At 45.0% G+C, this 22,773-nt stretch overlaps 1 protein-coding gene across 2 annotated transcripts; it reads right to left on the bottom strand.

Annotated features, from left to right (window-relative positions):
• Nucleotides 1–2,514: 2,514 nt before the first annotated feature.
• Nucleotides 2,515–21,460, bottom strand: LOC106588439 (solute carrier family 2, facilitated glucose transporter member 1). 2 transcript variants are annotated; one of them, XM_014177444.2, is made up of 11 exons: nucleotides 21,003–21,460; nucleotides 20,372–20,558; nucleotides 11,389–11,490; nucleotides 10,926–11,086; nucleotides 9,889–10,129; nucleotides 8,951–9,113; nucleotides 4,931–5,118; nucleotides 4,371–4,475; nucleotides 4,183–4,281; nucleotides 3,700–3,903; nucleotides 2,515–3,556 (listed from the first exon to the last, which is right to left on the bottom strand). In XM_014177444.2, exons 2-11 carry the CDS (start codon nucleotides 20,384–20,386, stop codon nucleotides 3,278–3,280), a joined length of 1,557 nt encoding a protein of 518 aa, XP_014032919.1. In that variant the 5' UTR covers nucleotides 20,387–20,558; nucleotides 21,003–21,460; the 3' UTR covers nucleotides 2,515–3,277. The 2 variants fall into 2 exon arrangements, with proteins under 2 accessions (XP_014032919.1, XP_014032920.1); XM_014177445.2 differs by lacking the exon at nucleotides 20,372–20,558.
• Nucleotides 21,461–22,773: the final 1,313 nt, after the last annotated feature.

Here is a 22,773-nt window from a genome sequence, read left to right as displayed (position 1 = left end):
ATGTTGAAATACAATTTCCAAATGAAACACACAAACAAACGAACAGGTATTGCGGTGTAATGCCAGCTGGTGGATGTCAAAAAGTAGGTTAACAAAACATTTATTACACTTTCACACACAGACACAGTACACTGATTGATTAAACCAAGCAAGATGCTGACTTTGTATTTGCCAAGGATAGTATATGTACAGAAGGTATCAAAGGTTGTGTGTTAGTTAGATGTGTGATATTTTATTTAACGACAGTATATTCATATATACAAACACAAGTGAAACAAATACATGTGACATATAGGGCTGTATGATTGTTGTTAGTTTGTTGTAATTTTTCATTATGCCTCATAGGGCATTTCAAAGCCAGATTTATACTGTTTGTGTGATACATTTTTTCAATACAGGAAAATGACAAAATGGATTCAATAGTGTGCTTTTCTGCACTTCACGTGATCTCGATATTTATGAATTAGACCATATTTTGGAATTCAATATCAACATTGATTATTTTATCATTTTAATTGTTTATGGCTGGGCTATAGACCTTGCTTAAATGCCCTTTGTTTGGAGTACAAGACTTTGGAAGCAGGAAGAACGTGTTCACACACACACATACAGTACACATTAGCTGAAGAAGAGACACAAATAAGCAGCAGAAACAAGGAACCCACAAACACAATCACTCAAAGTAAACGGAAGGCCATGAAATACAGGTCAGGGGGAAAAAACATAAAAGCAATACCAACCGCATTGGTAAAAATCCATTTCAAAACAATATGGTTTTCTGATGTAAAATGGAATAGATCTCTGTGACAATATAGGATACAATGATCATCAACTGAAAATAAATACACTTTTTTTAGGCACACACTTGGGTACAGCATAACGTAGATACTGAACAAGTGGAAGGCATGTTGAAAGTGGAAGAGAGAGGGAGAGTGAGGGAAGCAGTGTTGTGGAGCAGTGGTAAGGGAACTGGGTTTTTTATTATCCAGTGTCCATTTTGACATAAATAATACTTTAACACAAAGTTAATAGAGCAATGTATATCAATGCTTCAGTGTATTACTAAGAAACAATCCAATACTTGTTCTCTCTTTCCTTCTCTTTTTCACTCATTGGACGATGGGCACCCCATAAGCCAGAACAAGCCCACATTCAACCACTGCAGTCAACATATAAATATAATTTTGAAAATACATATTTACAAATAAATTCTCTCCTAACTTTGTACAATAAGTGAATGTGCATAAGGTAACTGAGTATGGTTCAGTTAGTAAAGTACCACAGTCTTGTTAACAGTAGTGAGGGAGGGCTGCCATTGAAGAACGTTTTTTCCTTGGAGGAGAGGTCAAATACTGAATACTACCATCAAAGGAATGTATTTTCCCAGTGCAACACATACATATGGTATATCCACAATATATTATATGAATAAAGAACAAAGCCATGACCCTGTCATCTTTCTAGGCAAAATAAATTGTGAAAGTGCTTGGAGAAAAATTACTACATCTAATTTACGCAACCACAAATCTTTTTTTTCTTTTTTTTTGTAACACAGTATATCTATACAATAAAATATTTGAATAAATGTATATTTTTGACAATTTTCCACAAGGTTAATCTTCAGACAAAGTGTCACAAAGTAGAGTATAGACATACACATGGAGTCATTAAAAAGCATTTTGCACAAATCCTCACATTTGGTCACAACTAAATTCCCATTGTGTTATTCCAAATACAGATTGAATAGATAACCATCATAATTATATTCAACATTTTTGACTGAATGCTCTCACAGCAGAACAATTCAAAATTGCACTCAATTCCACAGAGAAAACCGCTGGAGTCCTTTGCTCTCTATGGTTGATTCTTATCGAATCCAAGTTCATAATATCGCGACTCATATCACAATCTATTATAATCTAATATCCAAAATAACTATCTGCATTAAAGTTACCCATCCTTTGAATAAAGTTGAACCCTTTTTAATTTGAAACCTCTATTGCAGTCCCCTTAGACAATATAGTTAATGTAATTCTACGCTATCCTAAAGTATTTTTTTTTATATAGGCTTGCTGTAAAAGCACTCCCTCAGGTAAATATTTCACAAATTATTCCTTATGTTGATTCATTTGACATGAATCGCTTTTTGAAGAGTATATTAGCAATCGTGGAATTTTTATTGATTTCTATTTGGTTAATAAGGTGCACCTAAAGCAAGATAAAGTGAAATAAGTACCATCTCTCTCTCTCTCTCTCTCTCGCTCTCTCTCTCTCTCTCTCTCTCTCTCTCTCTCTCTCTCTCTCTCTCTCTCTCTTTCTCTATCTCTCTCTCCCTCTGTCTCTCTCTCTCTCTCTCTCTCTCTCTCTCTCTATCTCTCTCTCCCTCTGTCTCTCTCTCTCTCTCTCTCTCTCTCACTCTCTCTCTCTCTCTCTCCCTCTGTCTTTCTCTCTCTCTCTCCCTCTTTCTCTCTCTCTCTCTCTCTCTCTCTCTCTCTGTCTCTTACTCTCTCTCTCTTTCTCTCTGTCTCTTACTCTCTCTCTTTCTCTCTCTCTCTCTCTCCCTCTTTCTCTCTCTCTCTTTCTCTCTCTCGCTGTCTCTTTCTCTCTCTCTCTCTCTCTCCCTCTGTCTTTCTCTCTCTCTCTCTTTATTATGCAACCATCTGAATGTGATTTTTAGCAGTGGATTCTTACGTTGAGGAGGGTATAAGCATATTATTTTATTCTCAAATTCAACAACTGTTGAAATTAAATGTCAAGTACGATCATTCTGGGATTATTGGGTTATTTAAAAAAGCTATTCCTAAACCATGAAAACCAACCAATGCAATTGACCCTAATCTACTGTTTCACTGTTAAAACTACTGTTTACCAGAAACACTATTGAGGTTGGATTGTTTTGACTAGACCCACTTTGGCTTTACTAAAAGCTGTTTAAATGATGATGCACTCAGTATAAGAAGGCAACACAATTCAAATACAAATTTTGACCTACAGGTTGAGAAATATATTACACACGACAGAAAGAAATGTGAAAAAATAACACTAATTCATCCTAGCTACTGTATCCACCAAAATATGTGTGTTGTGGCTTTCCATGTACACGAACGGTATATTTCCCTTCACGTCAATCACACGTCCCCATGTACCTGAACTTCCTGATTAACCTGAACAACAGTACTAAATGAGTAACCTGAACAACAAGAATGAAGCTTTGATCTGTTTTTGAACCAGCTGACCCCCAACCCTTGACCTTTAACCATTGACCCAACACAGGAATCTACAAGCTCTCCTGTATAGTTGAGTTGGACTTATCCTCTGCTGCTGCCGCCTCCACCAATGGAACCTTCTCCTTGATGGGCGAGGAAGGAAGTGTTACGCTGATACTAGTGGGAGGAGCTTCCACAGAGGTGGCAGGGGGCAGGGGGTTCCCGCCAAACTCACGGGCGATCTCGTCAAAGGTCTTGCCCTTGGTCTCTGGAACTTTGACGAAGGTGAAGATGAAGAAGAAGATCAGTAAGATCATGAAGATGATGAAGACGTAAGGCCCACACAGCTCCTACAGAATTACAAACAAAGAGAGAGAAAAACAGTGGAAGTCAGTAATTAACCTAATTAGTCAGCATATGATTGATTTAAATTTTGACTTAAGTGGAAGTTAGGATTCGTCCCTAATGGGAAACCAAGAGAAACCTCTCGCACCTCCAGTTTGGGGAAGCTGATTCCCACCAGGAAGTTGGCGGTCCAGTTGCAGCAGCCGGCCACTGCTATGGCGGCAGGCCGCGGACCCTGGGAGAAGAGCTCCGCCACTATGAACCATGGGATAGGACCAGGCCCCATCTCAAACATGGCCACGAACAGAAACACTGCCCCAATGCTCAGGTAGCTCAGAGACGAGTAGCCCTTCTACTCAGACAGAGAGAGAGACAGAGAGAGAGAGAGAGGGAAGGAAGGAATAAAGAAAGAAAGATGGAGGGAAGAGAGGGAAGGAGGGAAGGAGAGAGGAAGGGAAGGAGGGAAGGAGGGAAGGAGGGAAGGAGGGAAGGAGAGAGGGAGGGAAGGAGGGAAGGAGAGAGGGAGGGAAGGAGGGAAGGATAATCATCAATAATAGCAATGAAAATTAATTCCTGTAATTAATAACATATCTGTTATGTTGAGTGACAACCAATAGAAACTGACACCCACCAACAGGAGGGCAATAGTCATGAGCAGGGCACTGACGGCCATTCCGGCCAATCCGACGAGATGCAAAGTCCTTCGTCCCGCCCTCTCGACCAGGAAAAGCTGACAAAGACAGAGAAAGGAGTCACCGTACCGTAAACATACATTACAGAAACACAAAAACCCGAATAAATGCAGCATGTTATACTTACAGATACCACAGTAAAGACAGTGTTAACAGCTCCTGCTCCAATAGTGGCGTAAATGGGTTGGGTGACACCGGCTGACTCAAAGATACCAGTGGAATAGTAGAACACCTGAACAGGGTTGGTGGAGGGCGACAATAAGATTAGGTTCTTCATCTGCAACAAGGCCATAATCCATGAATAGGAAGCCACATCTTATCCAAGTGGTATTTTTATCATACTGTAAAACGGACGTCCATTAAATTATGTTTAATCCATCGAATAATCCAAACAAATCTCCCAAACATGCAATCATTGAGAGTATAAGGCATGTTGAACGCAGCTGTTATTCAATTATTCAACTTTACATAGGCCTGGGTCGCCTTCATAAGGGCACACCGTAGCACATCATTTATTATTGGATAAATTCAGATAGTACCTCCCCGTCGCTGCCTTTTTTCCTCAGTTCCGTGCCTAGTGAATGCGACCCTGTATTGTTAAGCTGTCCTCTGAGATATCCTTGGTGACTTTTCAACTATTTAGAATGTGTTTGCACTGTGGCCTCCTGGGAGTCATTTTTCACTCACAGCATTGATTCCGGAGAGCTGCTGGGAGAGGTGGAGCATGACGGCGATGAGGAGCGGCTGCCGATAGGCTGCGGTGCGGAACAGCTCAGGGATGGTCACTTTCTTCTCCATGGCCATCTTGGAACTCTCCTCCTTCATCTCCTGCATGTCTTTACTCACGTCCTCTGTGCCACGCAGACGCACCAGAGCTGGGGGGAGAAAATGGCAGAGTGAGAGAGCCCGATAGGTTACACTTTAATGTGAAGGACATACAAGTTGTAAAAGGAGAGGATGTATTTGTAAAATCGTTAGGTGTTAAAGAAAATGTTAAAGAAAATATTGAAATACTTTAGGTGCATAAAACCTTCTTTGTTTTGTACAAGATATCCTACAGATATCCTTTTCTTTGAGGACTGAAGTAAGAAATGTAGCGCAAAGCATCTTTAAAGGGCCAGCGTGATCAAAAATGTGATTTCCTGTGTTTTATTTATATTTCCACACTATGAGGTTGGATTAATACTGTGAAATTATGAAAATTATTCATATTTATGTTTATAACCCCCTTGTTCCTCCCAACTGGTAGTCACGGTCTTGTCTCATCACTGCAACTCGCCAACGGGCTTGGGAGAGGTGAAGGTCGAGTCGAGCTTAACCCGGAAACAAGTCGCACCAATGTGTCGGAGGAAACAACGTTCAACTGACAACTGAGGTCAGCTTGCAGGCACTCGGCCCACCACAAGGAGTCACTAGAGCGCAATGGTTCAAGGAAATCCCCCCGCCAAACCGTCTAATTGTGGCCCGCTCGATGGGGCTCCCGGTCACGGAAGGCTGTGACACAGCCTGGGATCGCACCCGAGGCTGTAGTGTCGCCTCAGGACTGCAAAGCAGTGCCTTAGTCAGCAGCACCACTCAGGAGGCCCCTAAATTGTGAAAATTATGATAATGCCCTTTTAGCATAAGAGCTGTTTGAAAAGACCGCCTGAAATTTCAGCCTGTTTTGGTGGGATGGAGTTTTGGCCTGTCTGGTGACATCACCAGGAGGTAAATGAGTTAATAGACCAATAAGAGAGTTTCAAACCTCTATGCCAATAACAGCTCGTTTTAAATTTTTCCTTCTCCACTCAGACCACTCCAAGACAGTCCTTGCAAAATTATTGCTTGAAAAATTGCTCTTTGCCAAGAGGCTATTTTGTTTCTTTTTGACCATTTTAATTTAAAACAATCACAGTAAGATACTTAATTGTCAGACAAAAATGATTTGATAATGAGATAAAAACTGCATTGGACCTTTAAAAACACTAGTTGAGTACATTTTCTAGCAGAATAGACAGCAGCACCAACACTAAAACCGGCCAGCGTTGTAGTTGTTTGTTCAGTAGCTGTCCATGGTCCTGCCAGTTCTTTCATTACGGTACCCATCACATAAAAGACTGACCAAAACAAATGTTCCCTTTTTTATTATCTTATTCACCAAAGCAGTGTGTTTGAAACAAAACAGTGTAAAGGAGATTAGGACATGCACTCAGGTGACCCCCACAGTGTGAAATACTGCAGGGACCGATTTCAAAACCTGCTGTTGGCCTATGCCGTGCGTCAGTCAAGGACTCTTTTCTTGGCTCAACAAGCTTCTGTCTCGCCTGGCCTGTCTAAGCCTGTCACTGTATGCGTTAAATTCATGCCCAGTCAGAGGAAGGGCAATAATGCCACAGGCCTATGTTTGGCATGCACAATTCACATTCAAGGGTATTTAACAGACACTATATGACTAAAAGTATGTGGACACCTGCTCGTCAAACATCTTATTCCAAAATGATGGGCATTAATATGGAGTTGGTCCCCCCTTTACTGTTATAACAGCCTCCACTCTTCTGGGAAGGCTTTCCACTAGATATTGGAACATTGCTGCGGGGACTTGCTTCCATTCAGCCTCAAGAGCATTGGTGAGGTCGGGCACTGATGTTGGGCGATTAGGCCTGGCTCGCAGGTGGCGTTCTAATTCACCCCAAAGGTGTTCGATGGGGTTGACGTCATGTCTCTGTGCAGGCCAGTCATGTTCTTCCACACCGATCTCAACAAACCATTTCGTTATGGACCTCGCTTTGTGCATGGGGGCATTGTCATGCTGAAACAGGAAAGGGCCTTCCCCAAACTGTTGCCACAAAGTTGGGAGCGCAGAAAGGTCTAGAATGTCATTATATGCTGTAGCGTTAAGATTTCCCTTCACTGGAACTAAGGGGCCTAGCCCGAACAATGAAAAAGAACCACTTACCATTATTCCTCCACCAAACTTTACAGTTGGCACTATGCATTCGGGCAGGTAGCGTTCTCCTGGCATCCGCCAAACCCAGATTTGTCCGTCGGACTGCCAGATGATGAAGTGTGATTCATCACTCCAGAGAACGCATTTCCACTGCTCCAGAGTCCAATGGTGGCGAGTTTTACACCACTCCAGCCAACGCTTGGCATTGTGCATGGTGATCTTAGGCTTGTGTGCGGATTCTCGGCCATGAAAACCCATTTCATGAAGCTCCCGACGAAGCTCTGTTGATTTTGCTTCCAGAGTAAGTTTGGAACTCGGTCGTGAGTGTTGCAACGGAGTACAGACGATTTTTATGCACTACGAGCTTCAGCCCTCGGCGGTCCCGTTCTGTGAGCTTGTGTGGCCTACCACTTCACGTCTGAGCCGTTGTTGCTCCTAGACGTTTCTACTTCGCAATAACAACACTTACAGCTGACCAGGGCAGCTCTAGCAGAGAAGAAATTTGACAAACTAACTTGTTGGAAAGGTGGCATCGTATGATGGTGCGACGTTGAAAGTCGCTGAGCTCTTCAGTAAGGCCATTCTACTGCCAAATATGTGTCTATGGAGATGGCTGTCTGCTCGATTTTATACACCTGTCAGCAACGGCTGTGGCTGAAATAGCCGAATCCACTCATTTGAAGGCGTGTCCACATACTTTTGTATATATAGTGTCCAATGAAGGCTTATTAGGTACACCCATATAGTACTTTGCTTCCAAAACAGCCTGAATTCTTCAGGACATGGAAACATTGCTCAATTGTTATCAAGGGACGTAAAGTGTGCCAGGAAAACATTCCCCAAATCAGTATACCACCTCCACTAGCCTGTACCGTTCACACCAGGCAGGATGGGGCCATGGACTCATGCTGCTTACTCCAAATCCTGACTCAACAGGAACCGGGATTCGTCGGACCAGGCAATGGTTTTCCATTCCTCAATTGTCCAGTATTGGTGATCGCAGGCCAACTGTTTTTAGCTGATGAGTGGAACCCGGTGTGGATGTCTGCTGCAATACCCCATCCGTGACAAGGACCAGCGAGTTGTGCATTCCGAGATGAAGCTCTGAACACCGCTGTTGTACTGTGCCGTTATTTGCCTGTCTGTTAGCTTGCACGTTTCTTGCCATTCTCCTCCGACCTTTCATCAACAAGCTGTTATCGCCCACAAGCCGGATGTTTTTTGTTTGTCGCACCAATTCTTGGTAAACCCTGGACACTGTCGTGTCCAAAAAGCATAAAGACCGTTTCTGAGTTACTGAAACCGGCCTGCATGGCACCGACAATCATACCACACTCAAAGCTCCTTAGGTCATTTGTTTTTCCCATTCTAACGTTCAGTGGAATAGTAACTGAATGCTTCCATGCCTGTCTGCCTGCTTTATATAGCAAGCCACTGTCACGTGACTCACTGTCTGTAGGAGCAAACCATTTTCATGAACAGGGTGGTGTACCTAATAGACTGACCACTGAGTGTATGTTTTATTGTGACATACGTATGTTGGTATTGGCGTCTATGTACCACTTGCCAAATTACTACATTTTACTACATTATTTCTCCTCAAATAGATACAATACCAGGTATCAAGCTAAAATAGGAGTATTAAATGAAGCATTTCCATTTATCTTCCTGACCATCCAGAGTAAATGATTGCGTTTGGAGTGTAGCTATAGAATTACTGGAATGTGCAAAGCCCCTCAAACCTCAACAATTTGATGGTTTCTATGGTGTGGAGCACCCACCTTTGCGGGCCTGCTCCTCCTTGTTCTGGTTGATGAGGAGGAAGCGAGGGCTCTCGGGACAAAAGGGCAGCAGGATACACTGCAGCGCGGCCGGGACGACCGTCAGAGCCAGCAGCAGAGGCCACAACTTGTCCGACCCCAGCAGAGACTCCAAGCCAAAGATCTACAACACAGAGAGGTTTAGATAGGATTAACTTTACTACCAGGAATGTTTCATTCCCAGCACCACAGCTTACATGCAAACATCAATGGGATATACTGTACGTTGATGGGATGGGAAGCACTGATGGGATATACACTATGGTTGATAGTATAAACAATACACTAATCCATTGGTGGTATGGAATGGATGAGGCAGTTCTATAAAGGGATTCAAATGGAGAAGGTTTCATGACAGTGTGTGGGAGAAAATGAAGGGGAGGAATATTACTAATTGTATTCTTAGAGCAAGATGTATTCGCCTATTAAAATATAATTTAATCCTCATTAAATAATTACAGTAATTAGCATATAATTAGACAAAGACATTACTCCAATGTTAAGAGGCAAGGGTGCGTGATCAGACGTCAGAATGTCTGCCGGTTACAACTTAATCATATAAGCAGTGGTGTAGTGGAGAGTAAACGCAAGTAAACGTCGTTTACGCACCTTTTTTTATTCAGCATGAGCATTTACCCACCTTTCGCGGGAAAATGCATTGAAAGTATAGGGGCCATAACTTTATTATCGCTAATGGCGATCAGCGTTTACCCAGCAAATTTTTTACCACTACATCACTGCATATAAGAATACTCCCAATACGCACATAAAACATAGTATTCTTATATGGGGACTTTTTTCCCAGCATCACAAGTAGACATATTGTATGGTAATGTAGATGTTAAGACTATTCCTAAGTTAATGGGCAGAAATCAAGATGGCAGCCATCGAGGACTGACCTGAGCCACGAGGATGCCAATCACCACGCCCAGCTGGTGCAAGGTGCCGAAAGCGCCCCGTAGAGGGGTGGGGGACAGCTCCCCCACGTACATGGGTGTAAGGCCGGTGAAGAGGCCGCAGAAGAGGCCGATGACGAGGCGTCCGGCGATGACCATCTCGTAGGAGGAGCAGAGGGTGGAGAAACCCATGAGGAGGCCTCCAATCACAGCCAGGATGTTGACCAGGAACATGGACAATTTCCTTTATCCCAATACCCCGAGACACACACACACACACACACACACACACACACACACACACACACACACACACACACACACACACACACACACACACACACACACACACTCACACACTCACACACACACACACACACACACACACACACACACACACACACACACACACACACACACACACACACACACACACACACACACACACACACAGAGATTGGAGGGTTAAGAGACAACATGTAGAGTAAGAGATAGACAGAGAGAGAGGTTAAGAGGGAGGGAGAGTGAGATGTAGAGGGAAGTAGTGGGAGAAGGAAACAGAGGAATAGTTTAATAGTTTGCAGCGATTCCAATCACACTCCGCTGACTCCTTGGAGACTCATTGGTTCTGACAGCTTAGCAGAGGTAGAAACAGAAATAGACGAAGGAAAGGACCAGAACTGGAGAGTGACTAAATTCACTCCTGAGGAAAACATTCCCAATACTTTTAATAAACCTTATTCACAGCTGATTGTTGTACCATCGACAACGTGTGGATAGCTGATAAATGGTTGTGTCTTTTAAAATCAGTGCAGATGACTGACAATTCACTAGCAATGTTATTCTAAGTATCCTGACTCAAATAATATTATATTGTGTGAAGGTGCACTGGTTTTTAATCTACATGTCAACGTTTTTGGTTTTTGCATTGAGAACTGCACTTGCTACCCTGTTCGGAAATGTTAACGTTAGAAAACAAACAATAGTCAGTGAAAAATGGCACCGGGGTGAAATGGGTGAATACTGGGTGACCCCCTCACCTCCCAAATCTGTCTGCCATCACTCCGACGCTGAAGGAGCCCACCATGCCGCCCACACTAAAGACGGCCACCGAAAAGCTCCACACAATGGTGCACGTTCCTGGTTTGATGGGCTCGCCATACCTCTCCACCCACGTGTTGTTGAAGAACGCCCGCAGTTTCTAAACAGGCGAGGGGGAGAAAGAGAGAGAGGGAGAGAGAGGGAGAGAAAAGAAGAGGGAGAGAGAGAGAGCGAGCGAGTGAGAGAGAGAGAGAATGATTAGAGAGATAAAGCGTTATCAAGATACTATCTCTTGATTTAACGCTTGATGAAGCGCAGTGTAATAGTACAATATCCACAGGCAACGATGGAAAGTGATTAAACATAACGTAAACATAACGTAAACATAACGTACAGTTGAACAAAACCAAAGCCCACACATGCTTTCACTGCTATAAGAAAACACAAGATAAACCTACAAACCTGCTCCGGTGCATTAATGACCCCTGTGTTGTAGCCAAACTGCAGCGAGCCAATGACTGCAGTGGCCAGGGAGAAAAGGAGGTACCCTGTCACCTGCTTTTTCTGTTAGAGACAGAGTGGGGAGAGTGTATGTTATCAGGGGATTATGCACAGTACATTCGGATCAAGGAGCCCCTACAGTGTAAAACTAAAACTCTGTCAGAGGCATTAATGCTGTTGTACATGCACTGTCTGGGAATGACATCATACAGTTAAAGGTTAAGCTATTCTAAATGTCTCTGGCCCGGGGTGTCAAACCCAAGTCATCTGCAGCCTACGTGACTTCATACAGCATTAGCTCGCTGAGGTAAAGCCTAAACTTCCTGAAGTCTCAGACAAGTTTACACATGTTTACTGAACCACCTTTATTCTTCTCTTGACCTGTACCACCACTGAATATTTCATTATTTATTCAATATTTTGCAGGATGAAATCTCTTGTGTCCAAATGAAAAAAATATTTAAAACAAATTATACTTAGTAGCAAGAGTAATATGTCAACTATTGTCTAATAATAATAACCATGAGATAACAACAATAAAAACATATATTGACAACATCAACAAGTTGTTGTACAACTACTAATAGGCTTACAACTAATACAAACTACTGCTAAAACTACTAATACAACTAAGTACCTATAATATATACATACAGACAGGTATATATTTACAAATATATTCACATGGTGATGTTTTTATTAGTTAAAAACACAAACAGTTTGTTCTTAACATTTGAAAAATAACTTTCTTAAATTCACTGTGGGATTTTAATGCCCTGATTTCTATAGGTAAAGTATTTCAGTCAGTTGGGCCTTTGTATCTGAAAGATCTTACTCCAATCTCAGGATGTACCCTTGGCCCTGGCCATAGAGAGGGGTTTTTGTTCTTTATTTTGGTTAGGCCAGGGTGTTACATTGGGTGGGCGTTCTATGTTCATTTTTCTGTTTTTGTATTTCTTTGTTTTGGGCCCTGTGTGGCTCCCAATCAGGCACAGCTGTAGTTCGTTGTTGCTGATTGGGAGTCACACATAAGTAGCCTGTTTTTCCTTTGGATTTTGTGGGTGATTGTTTTCTGTTTCTGTCTAGTGCTTTCTGTTGAGAGTTTTTCCTGACAGGACTGTTTTGCTGTCTTTGGTTTATTTTTGTAAAGTGTTCTCCTTTTTTCATTAAATATCAAGATGAACACACATCCTCCGCTGCACCTTGGTTTTATTACGACAACAGCCCTTACAGAATCACCCACCAAGAAACGGACCAAGCAGCGGAGGAAGGAGAGGCACCAGGAGAGGAGCTATTGGGAGTTGTGGAATTGGGAGAAATTGCTGGACGGTAAAGGACCATGGGCTCAAGCTGGGGAGTATCGCCGCCCGCAGTGGGAGATCGAGGCGGCGATAGCTGAGAGGCGCTGGTATGAAGCGAGGGAGCGCAGCAGACACGAGAGGCAGCCCCCCCAAAACATTTTTTGGGGGGCACACGGGGAGATTGGCGGAGTCAGGCAGCAGACCTGAGCCAACTCCCCGTGCTTACCGGAAGCAGCGTGGTACTGGTAAGGCACCGTGTTATGCTGTGAAGCACACGGTGTCTCCAGTGCGCGTTCATAGCCTGGTGCGCTATAGGCCAGCCCCCCGCAAGTGCCATGGCATCGAGGCATCGAGCCAGGACGGATTGTGCCAGCTCAGCACGTCTGGTCTCCAGTGCGCCTTTTCGGTCCAGGTTATCCTGCACCGGCTCTGCGCACTGTGTCTCCAGGGCGCTGGGAGGGCCCAGTTCGCCCAATGCCTGCGCTCTGCCCGTGCCGGGCCAAAGTGGGCATTCAGCCTGGAGTGTGGGTAAAGAGCCTACATACCAGAACTCCAGTGCTCCCCCACAGCCCGGTTTATCCTGTGCCTCCTCCTCGGACCAGGCCTCCAGGGGGTCTCCCCATCCTGGTCAGTCCTGTTCCTCCTCCACGGACCAGGCCTCCAGGGGGTCTCCCCATCCTGGTCAGTCCTGTACCTACTCCACGGACAAGGCCTCCAGTGGGTCTCCCCATCCTGGTCAGTCCTGTGCCTCCTCCACGGACCAGGCCTCCAGTGGGTCTCCCCAGCCTGGTGAGTCCAGTGCCTGCGCCCAGAGCCAGGCCTCCTTCATGTCTCCCGCCAGAGCCACCCGCCAGTCCGGAGCCACCAGAGCCGCCCGCCAGTCCGGAGCCGCCAGAGCCGCCCGCCAGTCCGGATCTGCCAGAGCCGCCCGCCAGTCCGGAGCCACCAGAGCCGCCAGAGCCGCCCGCCAGTCCGGAGCCGCCAGAGCCGCCCGCCAGTCCGGAGCCGCCAGAGCCCCCCGCCAGTCCAGAGCCGCCAGAGCCGCCCGCCAGTCTCGGGCCGCCAGAGCCGCCAGAGCCGCCAGAGCCGCCAGAGCCGCCCGCCTGTCCTGGGCCGCCAGAGCCGCCCGCCTGTCCGGAGCCGCCAGAGCAACCCGCCTGTCCGGAGCCGCCAGAGCCGCCCGCCTGTCCGGAGCCGCCAGAGCCGCCCGCCTGTCCTGGGCCGCCAGAGCCGCCCGCCAGTCCGGAGCCACCAGAGCCGCCAGAGCCGCCCGCCAGTCCGGAGCCGCCAGAGCCGCCCGCCTGTCCGGAGCCGCCAGAGCAGCCCCCCAGCCTGGTGAGTCCTGTGCCTGTGCCCAGGGCCAGGCCTCCTTCATGTCTCCCCAGCCTGGTGAATCCTGGGTCAGTGCCGCCGGGCACAGCCAGGGTCGCCCGTCAGCCGGGCGCAACCAGAATCGCCCGCCAGCCGGGCGCAGCCAGGGTCGCCCGCCAACCGGGCGCAGCCACGGTCGAGCGCCAGCCGGGCACAGCCAGGGTCGCCCGCCTGCCGGGCGCAACCAGAATCGCCAGCCGGGCGCAGTCAGGGTCGCCCACCAGTCCTCCGGCGCGGCCAGGGGCGCCACCTAAGTGGGCGACGCCGAGGGTGGAGCGGAGGCCACGTCCCGCACCTGAGCCGCCGCGTAAGAAGGTCCACCCGGACCCTCCCCTTCAGAGTCAGGTTTTGCGGCCGGAGTCCGCACCTTTGGGGGGGGGGTACTGTAACGCCCTGGCCATAGAGAGGGGTTTTTGTTCTTTATTTTGGTTAGGCCAGGGTGTTACATTGGGTGGGCGTTCTATATTCATTTTTCTATGTTTTTGTATTTCTTCGTTTTGGGCCGTGTGTGGCTCCTTTGGGTTTTTGTGGGGGATTGTTTTCTGTTTCTGTCTAGTGCTTTCTGTTGAGAGTTTTTCCTGACAGGACTGTTTTGCTGTCTTTGGTTAATTTTTGTATAGTGTTCTCCTTTTTTCATTAAATATCAAGATGAACACACATCCTCCGCTGCACCTTGGTTTTATTACGACGACAGCCCTTACAATTGCTGCTGTTGTCGAAAGGAGCAGTGCGAGTCTTGTGAAGTTAGGTGTTCCTATACAGGGACATTTAAGTTGATACATCTAAAAATAAAGTGGTACCAATGCAGTTGTCTTCTGTTTGTGAGTGGCAGACCATTTATTGTAATGATGTCTTAAAATGGCATCCAAGAATGAATCTGCAAAGATGGTTATAAATGACATCTAATTCACAAAGTAAGGTCTTGGGGGTGTTTTGATAGATAATGTCACCAGAGTCTAGGATAGGAAGCAGCAGTTGGGCTAACTAAAGTCTTTCTAATGGATACAGTAAATCACGCTTATTGTTAACTGTTTTTCCAATATAATCAATATGCTTTCAAAATGATAATTCAGATATTTCAACACTTTCAAGCATTGTTCCATGAATTTTGAAATTGTCAGCTGTGGAGTTTATTCTTTGCTGTGTACCAAACAGCATGATATAGGACTTTGTTTGATTTAAAACCAAATTATTTGCAAGAAACCATTTTTGTAAAGTGGTAAAATCATTTTGGAGAGTCGCTTTTATCTGCAAAATTTTTGAACCTGATGTATAGAGCACTGTATCATCAGCGAATCAGTGAACATGTGTATTCTGAAAAATTTGAATGAATATAGAGAAAATAAGGGGGGGGTCAATACTGAGCCTTGAGGTACACCTATACTGAGTACAAGAAGTTGTGATTTGTGTCCTATGAAAACACATTATTTTACACTGCTCAAAAAAATAAAGGGAACACTAAAATAACACATCCTAGATCTGAATGAATGAAATAATCTTCTTAAATACTTTTTTCTTTACATAGTTGAATGTGCTGATAACAAAAACACACAAAAATAATCAATGGAAATCCAATTTATCAACCCATGGAGGTTTGGATTTGGAGTCACACTCAAATTAAAGTGGAAAACCACACTACAGGCTGATCCAACTTTGATGTAATGTCCTTAAAACAAGTCAAAATGAGGCTCAGTAGTGTGTGTGGCCTCCACGTGCCTGTATGACCTCCCTACAACGCCTGGGCATGCTCCTGATGAGGTGGCGGATGGTCTCCTGAGGGATCTCCTCCCAGACCTGGACTAAAGCATCCGCCAACTCCTGGACAGTCTGTGGTGCAACGTGGCGTTGCTGGATGGAGCGAGACATGATGTCCCAGATGTGCTCAATTGGATTCAGGTCTGGGGAACGGGCGGGCCAGTCCATAGCATCAATGCCTTCCTCTTGCAGGAAGTGCTGATACACTCCAGCCACATGAGGTCTAGCATTGTCTTGCATTAGGAGGAACCCAGGGCCAACCGCACCAGCATATGGTCTCACAAGGGGTCTGAGGATCTCATCTCGGTATTTAATGGCAGTCAGGCTACCTCTGGCGAGCACATGGAGGGCTGTGCGGCCCCCCAAGGAAATGCCACCCCACACCATGACTGACCCACCGCCAAACCGGTCATGCTGGAGGATGTTGCAGGCAGCAGAACGTTCTCCACGGCGTCTCCAGACTCTGTCACGTCTGTCACATGTGCTCAGTGTGAACCTGCTTCCATCTGTGAAGAGCACAGGGCGCCAGTGGCGAATTTTCCAATCTTGGTGTTCTCTGGCAAATGCCAAACGTCCTGCACGGTGTTGGGCTGTAAGCACAACCCCCACCTGTGGACGTCGGGCCCTCATACCACCCTCATGGAGTCTGTTTCTGACCGTTTGAGCAGACACATGCACATTTGTGGCCTGCTGGAGGTCATTTTCAGGGCTCTGGCAGTGCTCCTCCTGCTCCTCCTTGCACAAAGGCGGAGGTAGCGGTCCTGCTGCTGGGTTGTTGCCCTCCTACGGCCTCCTCCACGTCTCCTGATGTACTGGCCTGTCTCCTGGTAGCGCCTCCATGCTCTGGACACTACGCTGACAGACACAACAAACCTTCTTGCCACAGCTCGCATTGATGTGCCATCCTGGATGAGCTGCACTACCTGAGCCACTTGTGTGGGTTGTAGACTCCGTCTCATGCTACCACTAGAGTGAAAGCACCGCCAGCATTCAAAAGTGACCAAAACATCAGCCAGGAAGCATAGGAACTGAGAAGTGGTCTGTGGTCCCCACCTGCTGAACCACTCCTTTATTGGGGGTGTCTTGCTAATTGCCTATAATTTCCACCTGTTGTCTATTCCATTTGCACAACAGCATGTGAAATGTATTGTCAATCAGTGTTGCTTCCTAAGTGGACAGTTTGATTTCACAGAAGTGTGATTGACTTGGAGTTACATTGTGTTGTTTAAGTGTTCCCTTTATTTTTTTGAGCAGTATATATTGCTAAGATACAGTTTAGTGATCTGTTAGTGAAACCGATGTTTAAAGTTTTCCTGGTGAAATAGAATGATTGACTGAATCAAATGCTTTTGTAAAATCAGCAAAGATGGCAACAGTTCGTTTGCCTTGGTCAGATGAAGAATTGATATCATTAGTAAGTTTCACTAATTCTGTAGTAGCAGAATGGTTGGGTCTAAAGCCAGATTGGAAGGGTGAAATTGGGAATATATTAATTTCTCAAAGATTTTTGCTATTGAACAGATATTACTGATATAGGTCTATAGTTATTTGGGTCTAAGGAGTTTCCACCTTTATGAAGAGGGCTCACTCGGGGACATTTCTATACAAAAGGTATTTCACCAGTCTTTCACCACACTTTTTCTCCATCCCTAGCAAACACAGCTGATTAATCAAATTGCATTCTAAACTGAAGATCTTGATTAGGTGATTATTGGAGTCAGGTATGTTCACTGGGGCTGGGTCAAAACTGTGACACCAATCAGGCCCTCGAGGACTGGAGTTGCCCACCCCTGTTAGAGTATACATTATAACATCAGCAGACCACTTTATAGCCTTATGCAGATACATAAGGGTACATGCAGGATACCAAAATGTTCTGGAAGGCGTTCTGCACCCTCATTGGGTCGTCGGCCAGGCTGTCCTTTGCGTTCAATGGGCAGTTGGAGCGAGCCAACCAGGCCCTTGAGACAACTCTACGCTGCCTGATCTCCGCCAACCCCACCACCTGGAGCCAGCAGCTTGTGTGGGTGGAATACGCATGCAACACCCTTCCCTGTTCTGCCACGGGCCATTCGCCCTGGTGTTCCCTGGTGTATCAGCCCCCGCTCTTCTCCGAGCAGGAGGAAGAGGTCGGCGTACCTTCTGCCCAGATGTTTGTACGCCGCTGTCGTCGTACCTGGAGGACAAGCGGATCGCCATCGGACCCTGGCTCCTTGGTATCGTCTCTGACAGAAGGTATGGCTATCCACCCGGGATCTGCACCTCCGGGTGGAATCCCGCAAACTCTATCCCCCGTTAATTGGCCCGTTTTCCATCTCTAAACTGATTAGTCCCTCTGCTGTTCATCTTCTGCTGCCTGGTACCCTTCGTATACACCCCAGCTTTCATGTGTCCCGAGTTAAACCTATTTCTCACAGCCCTTTGTCTTCCCTTCATACCTGATAAAAATGTTCTTGGCATCAGTATAATTTATTTGATCTTTACATCACCTTACATCTAACTATAGTTGAATGATGCAATTCTGGTCCATTATAAACACTGCCTTTCCATCTCTTCTCCTACTCATTACCATTTGTCATATTTCCAAAATGGTGGTATATATTTGCTGTGTTTGTACCTCTCTGTTTTGACGGGAAGGTCTCCCAAAGTGATGGTGGCTCCATTAAATAGTGGAACTGTTTTCACAAAAGCCATACAAATCACTAACAGACATCCCAAGGAAAAACAGGAACTGAAGTAGGCAGGGATGCATCACAAGGCAAAGTGTGTGTCCGCAAAACGTACACTGTGACAGTCTGTGGTATTTTAACACACTCTAAACAAAGAGGAGCAATACACCATAGCTCCCACCATACCCGCTCCCCCCTCTCTCTCTCTCTCTCTCTTCCCTCCCCCTATCACTCTGTTTATATACTGAAGTGCACCTTCTACCACTCCCCATCTCCCTTCTTCTCTTACCCTAACCCCCCTCGCTGCCTGTCAAGTCCCAATTACTCAGTAGAAACAAGCAGCCATGAAATGCATTCAAAACAGTGAACTAATCTGTAAAATTCTCTTGATTAGTACAATAATTTGATCAATATTGAATGTGTCATTTTAAAAGAACACCCAAGTCATGAAATAAGATTAGAGTTGAGAGAGTTTTAAAATAAGACTGTGGTAAAAGAGCTCTTCAAATGCTGGGTGTTCATTCCACGATTACGCACCGTCATACTGTAACGCCCTGGCCATAGAGAGGGGTTTTTGTTCTTTATTTTGGTTAGGCCAGGGTGTTACATTGGGTGGGCGTTCTATGTTCGTTTTCTAGGTTTTTTGTATTTCTTTGTTTTGGGCCGTGTGTGGCTCCCAATCAGGCACAGCTGAAGTTCGTTGTTGCTGATTGGGAGTCACACATAAGGAGCATGTTTTTCCTTTGGGTTTTGTGGGTAATTGTTTCTGTTAGTGTTTTGCACCTGACAGGACTGTTTGGCTGTCAGTTTTCTCGTTTTGTTTTGTATAGTGTTCTTTCTGCTATTAAATATTCAATGATGAACACTAACTCCGCTGCACCTTGGTCAACTCTCTCTCCCGACAGCCATTACACATACCTCAGTTATGTTTACAATGCAACTCCGTGCTATTAGCCTAGAAATAGGGTTGTTTGCAAAGTGAGCAAACGCTCAGTTAAAAAATAAGCATGCTACAGGGCTGTAGTCCTTTTCAGAGTCACAGAAGTGGAACTTATCCATCTGATCTGAGTGAGCTGTACACTCTGATTCTGTCTCAGGGCTTCATCTCTCTGTCCCTCTTTTTGTTCCCCTCCCTTTCTTTCTAATGATATAATACACTACTTCTTCCACAGCCCCCTCCCAGACTGCATCTCTTTCACCCTCCCTGTTTCTAAGGATGCACACATGGCTTCTTCCATAGCCCCCTTCATCCAAGAGAATCTGTCTCTTCCTCGTTGTCATAACAACTGCCTGGAGGTGATGGTTAAATTGGCACTTGCTAAAATAGACCAAAAACACACAGCGATAAAACATGGCATTGCTGGTCCTTGCACCAATGCATTGTTGAAGGGGAAATACTCTCTCTCTCTCTCTCTCTCTCTCTCTCTCTCAACTAAATTAAATGACATCCATTTTGCATTATAGAAAAGGCATAACAAAACAACAACAAAAAGCTATTTCTGGACCCTATAATTCATAGAACAGTAAACTGTCCAATTCTATCACTGGTTCGCTCATGGAAACTCAGCATAGAACATGAGGATGACTCACTGATATACAGCATCAGACAGTACAACACCCACCACTATGAAGTGGGTTTTGAACAGTCACATGACATTCTGACTGCATGCAACAGAATTGGAAATAATTTGGTGGATTGTACTCATAAAAAGGTTAAGGGACCTTTTGAGGGGCCACACATTGTATGGTCAAAGTATAGTATAGCTGACTAGTGCTTGGTCGGCATATAGTAACAGCAGCAAAGGCTACTATTATGTCCACCTTATTATATTAGGGAGCAGCACCTACCTCCTCCTCCACCATGTTCAGTGCGATATTCAATAACAAAAAGCAGCTCTTGATGAGAAGTTGACAAACAGGACAGGAGGACAAGAGAAAAGATCTTCAGGTGGAAAAGGCTTGCGGAACCGCCCAGTCTTCCAAGCTGCAGCTTCAGAAATAAGGAACTGATACGTCGCTGTCCTTGGTGCTGAAACTGATCACAAGTAGAACAACAACGTTGCCCTGCTGCTTGTACGAATTCATCTCAAGTAGCCCTAAAATAACATTGTTTTATCATTTCATGTCTGACTAGCTTACTTCATAACATCTTCATAGATAGCAATGTTTTCAATCGTTTACGATTCCATTCAATTTGTTTATTTTATGTCCAGTTGTTAGGCTACATTGTTACAATGCATAAAAGACAATAATGAATCCGATAGCAGCAAACAATATACCTCGCTTAAAAATCACTATAAAATGCAAAAAAGACACTTGGCGGTCAAACGGAGCCATTACCACACGATGCCGGGTGCCTTCTTAACGGGCAAACAAGCACTACACTTGACCTACTATCAATCCTTCATACGGACGATTTGTCAACAATGCCCTACATATGTTATACAATAGTATAAATCAAGCAATTTGCGCAATTCACCTGTCGTGACCAGACGTGCTATTCCTCTCTCACCCTTAACGATTCCACTGGCACCAATGCGGCACTTTAAAAACAGCCTCTTGAAAATGTCTACGTTATTCGTTTCCTATAGCTCAGGTTCGTGGAGTGGATGCGCGACAATCCGCACGTTCCCCTTTGACAATAGCCCAGCTTCCATCAACCTAGGAAAAACGAGGTGCTCTCTGCGTAACCAACCTCCTTTCTGATTTATCGGTGACTCGCTATTTTGCATCACATCTCGTGACAGCTATGCCTTCACGGGCAAAGGCGTGATTCTCCAATTATGGTGGTGATGGTGAACCAGCGTTGTTTTAGTTGTTGGGGATGTAGCGGTCCCCGGGTAGAACCAGTGGATTCAGTGTCCTCCCCATGATGCTCTGCGAAGTCGACCTTGAGAGTGATCAGCTGATGTATGCTGCTGCAGCTACCCGTGTACCAAAGCAACGCATCACGCGCCTGTCACCGAACGCTATACGGATAGTAAATCCATCCATTTGGATGCGCTTTCGTGCGACCTATTCCTCCTTCTAATATTTGTTTAAATGGATTAAGTTGTAACATAGGCCAGTTCGACAATAAGGTTTATAGACATATGCTGAATAAATTGACTCCCGTATCTTGTTCTCAAGCATAATTTGTAAGAGCTAGTGGGTCTGAAACGAAATAACTGTATTGGGTTTTACATCACATGGCTGTCAGTAATCTGTGACCCAGTGTGAGGAAAATAACAGAGTAGCCCATGCCTCAGGGTTATTCAGTCAACATGTACAAGCAGAATGAAACAAATATTGTTCATAAGTGTTTACATTGTTAACTTGTAGGCTTTGTTCCCAAATAAAGAGCAAACCTCTTAGTAATTATGCAGACCATAGGCCAAAATAAATGCGCCCTTACACAGTGCCCCATTATTCTCAATATAAAAGAAGGCCTACAATATTATGGCCAATACAGGCCAAAAAGACTTTTGACATGTGTGTTGGAGTAACATGGCACAAACAGTTGATGTTGCAGCATCAATGTCAATTGAATTTGATGGTACTGGCCCAGGTTGTGTCCTTTCATCATCCTGGTCATTTAATAAAGGTTGAGCCCAGTGGCGGTTCAAGATTGTGTGGCTCCCTGGTCGAACCCCTCCCCCTTCAGCGACCCCAACAAACAAAAGAAAAGCCCCATTCTGCACTGTCATTTATATTCAGACATTTGGAACAACACAAATAAATAATCTTAACATTTAAAACGATATAAATATACAAATATATACAAAAATAAGACTCATAAATATCAAAAAGAAGTAACAAAGACAAATAGAAACGAATTTGTGCTGATTTGGCACTCCAGCATCAATACATTACCCATCACCCCACACTGTCAACCACGAGTCAAGACTAAACCAATTCACCTTGGTGGTGTGCAGACTGGTTTTATATTATTCTTAACGATTTCGCACAAACCAGAAGAAAATGCAACAATATGTCTGTGAAACTATATATTCACAGTATTATGAATGAATTGTGGTTTATTTGGTAGCATTTGATCGTGTGACTGATTTTACTAATTGCATTAGTATTGTACAAAGTTAGATGTGCGCTATTTGATAGATTCCCCCGCTCCCCCTACCTCAGGCTTCCAGTGGGGAGACCTGAAGTCAACCTACCCCCGCTCCCCTCCCCATCTCGTACTTCTGAGTGGAAGACCTTCCCAGGCAGTAGCCTGCCTAGCTCACAAACTAGAATCAGGGCGCCCACTCCGA

Source organism: Salmo salar, chromosome ssa27, assembly GCF_905237065.1.
Source record: "Salmo salar chromosome ssa27, Ssal_v3.1, whole genome shotgun sequence".
Lineage (NCBI taxonomy): Eukaryota > Metazoa > Chordata > Actinopteri > Salmoniformes > Salmonidae > Salmo > Salmo salar.
This window is presented reverse-complemented; position numbering and strand designations above follow the sequence as displayed.

Coding starts and splice junctions, on each gene's coding strand:
- LOC106588439 (XM_014177444.2), bottom strand. Junction 4,476..4,930: donor AGCTCTCCGGAATCAATGCT/GTGAGTGAAAAA, acceptor AACCCTGTTCAG/GTGTTCTACTATTCCACTGG. Junction 3,557..3,699: donor TCAGCTTCCCCAAACTGGAG/GTGCGAGAGGTT, acceptor GTAATTCTGTAG/GAGCTGTGTGGGCCTTACGT.